The following is a 1,955-nucleotide window of genomic DNA, read 5'->3' as shown; positions in this document are numbered from 1 at the left end:
GCAACAACAACAACAACAACAACAACAACAACAACAATATGAGGAGAGGGACACAGTGTACTAGCTGATCTCCCAGTTGTCACAGTTTGGCCTTGTGTTCCACATAGCCTATATCAGTATTTGAGTATGTTTCCCGCGCACGTTAGTTGCTTTCACGTCATCTTTGAAATCGCTCCTCCCTAGTCCCCTAGAACGAGCGCCCTCCCCTTTGCAACGCCTCCGAACATATAACAGAGGCGCGCTTTCTGTGCCGCCGGCCTCAATCAGGTCGACCAAACGCAGATAATAGCGCACCGCGCACCGGCGCTGAAATCATTCATTCACTTGAACTCAACTAGCGAACACACCATGTCCGGAAGAGGCAAAGGCGGCAAGGGACTCGGAAAAGGAGGCGCCAAGCGTCACCGCAAAGTTCTCCGCGATAACATCCAGGGAATCACCAAACCCGCTATCCGCCGTCTGGCTCGCCGCGGCGGCGTGAAGCGTATTTCCGGTCTGATCTACGAGGAGACCCGCGGTGTCCTGAAGGTGTTCCTGGAGAACGTGATCCGTGACGCAGTCACCTACACCGAGCACGCCAAGAGGAAGACCGTTACCGCCATGGACGTGGTCTACGCTCTGAAACGTCAGGGACGCACCCTGTACGGTTTCGGCGGTTAAACCCACTCTCTTCGGAACCTCAACACCCCGACTCGAACCCAAAGGCTCTTTTAAGAGCCACCCACATCCGCTTAAAATGGGCCCATTCCATGTAGTGTTATATATAACAACAAATGTTTAGTATGCAATTTAGTAAGAAAGTATGAGCCACTTCGAGTGGACAGGGAGTATTAATTAGAGGATTCTAATGTCCCGTCCACTTTTAGCGCACAGAGGGAGGCCTATATCTGACAGTGGCAAAGTGTAAGAACGTTATTATTTTGGGTCAAGCAATAGTGGAATTTGGACAACATAAAGCCACCACGAGTCGGTAGACGTGGCTCGAAAAGAGGGGGACAGCGCGCACACACACACACACACAGTCCAAAATGGGAGCCCTATGTCTGACGGTGCCAAAGTGGGCAATTCTATCACCAGCATTATTTGGCACAACAATCGTGCCATTTGGACACCTATTAAAGCCCCCCTTTTGAAACACACAATTCCCCATCGGTCACAGAGCATAGGCTATAGAGAGGAGGGAGGGAGGGAGGGAGGGAGGGAGGGAGGGAGGGAGGGAGGGAGGGAGGGAGGGAGGGAGGGAGGGAGCAAGCAAGCAGGGGAGTGTCTACGGCCGCTGACTTTGCTTAGCTTCCTCTTCATAAGACGGGTAAGCGCCCTTCACCCCCTCATTCGTTTCTGAGAAGCAACGAGACATCATCATGCCCGAGCCAGCAAAGTCAGCGCCCAAGAAGGGCTCCAAGAAAGCCGTCACCAAGACCGCAGGGAAGGGCGGCAAGAAGCGCAGAAAGTCCAGGAAGGAGAGTTACGCCATCTACGTGTACAAAGTCCTGAAGCAGGTCCACCCCGACACCGGCATCTCCTCCAAGGCCATGGGAATCATGAACTCCTTCGTGAACGACATCTTCGAGCGTATCGCCGGAGAGTCCTCTCGCCTGGCCCACTACAACAAGCGTTCTACCATCACCTCCAGGGAGATCCAGACCGCGGTGCGCCTGCTGCTCCCCGGTGAACTTGCCAAACACGCCGTGTCCGAGGGCACCAAGGCCGTAACCAAGTACACCAGCTCCAAGTAAACAGCGCATTTGGACTGCTCTACTAACCCAAAGGCTCTTTTAAGAGCCACCCACTCTGTCAGTAAAAAAAGCAATTCCATCGCCACCGAATGAATGCGTAGGTAGGCTGCGTTACATTGTATCATTGTTTAATGGGCGGCGCGCGCCGCCTCGGAGAGCGGCTACATTGTATCATTGTTTAATGGGCGGCGCGCGCCGGCTCAGAGAGCGGCTACATTG

At 53.7% G+C, this 1,955-nt stretch overlaps 1 protein-coding gene across 1 annotated transcript; it reads left to right on the top strand.

The window, feature by feature from the left end:
* Positions 1–1,425: 1,425 nt before the first annotated feature.
* Positions 1,426–1,736, top strand: LOC311123772 (histone H2B-like; the record flags this gene model as incomplete). Its single annotated transcript, XM_084198006.1, has 1 exon — positions 1,426–1,736. A coding segment is annotated over one exon (311 nt), but the record flags the coding sequence as incomplete, so codon positions are not given.
* Between the last annotated feature and the right edge of the window lie 219 nt (positions 1,737–1,955).

This window comes from Coregonus lavaretus (assembly GCF_964263955.1).
Source record: "Coregonus lavaretus genome assembly, contig: HAP1_SCAFFOLD_3497, whole genome shotgun sequence".
NCBI classification, from domain to species: domain Eukaryota; kingdom Metazoa; phylum Chordata; class Actinopteri; order Salmoniformes; family Salmonidae; genus Coregonus; species Coregonus lavaretus.
The sequence above is the reverse complement of the archived record's forward strand: the minus strand, read 5'-3'. Positions and strand labels throughout refer to the sequence as shown.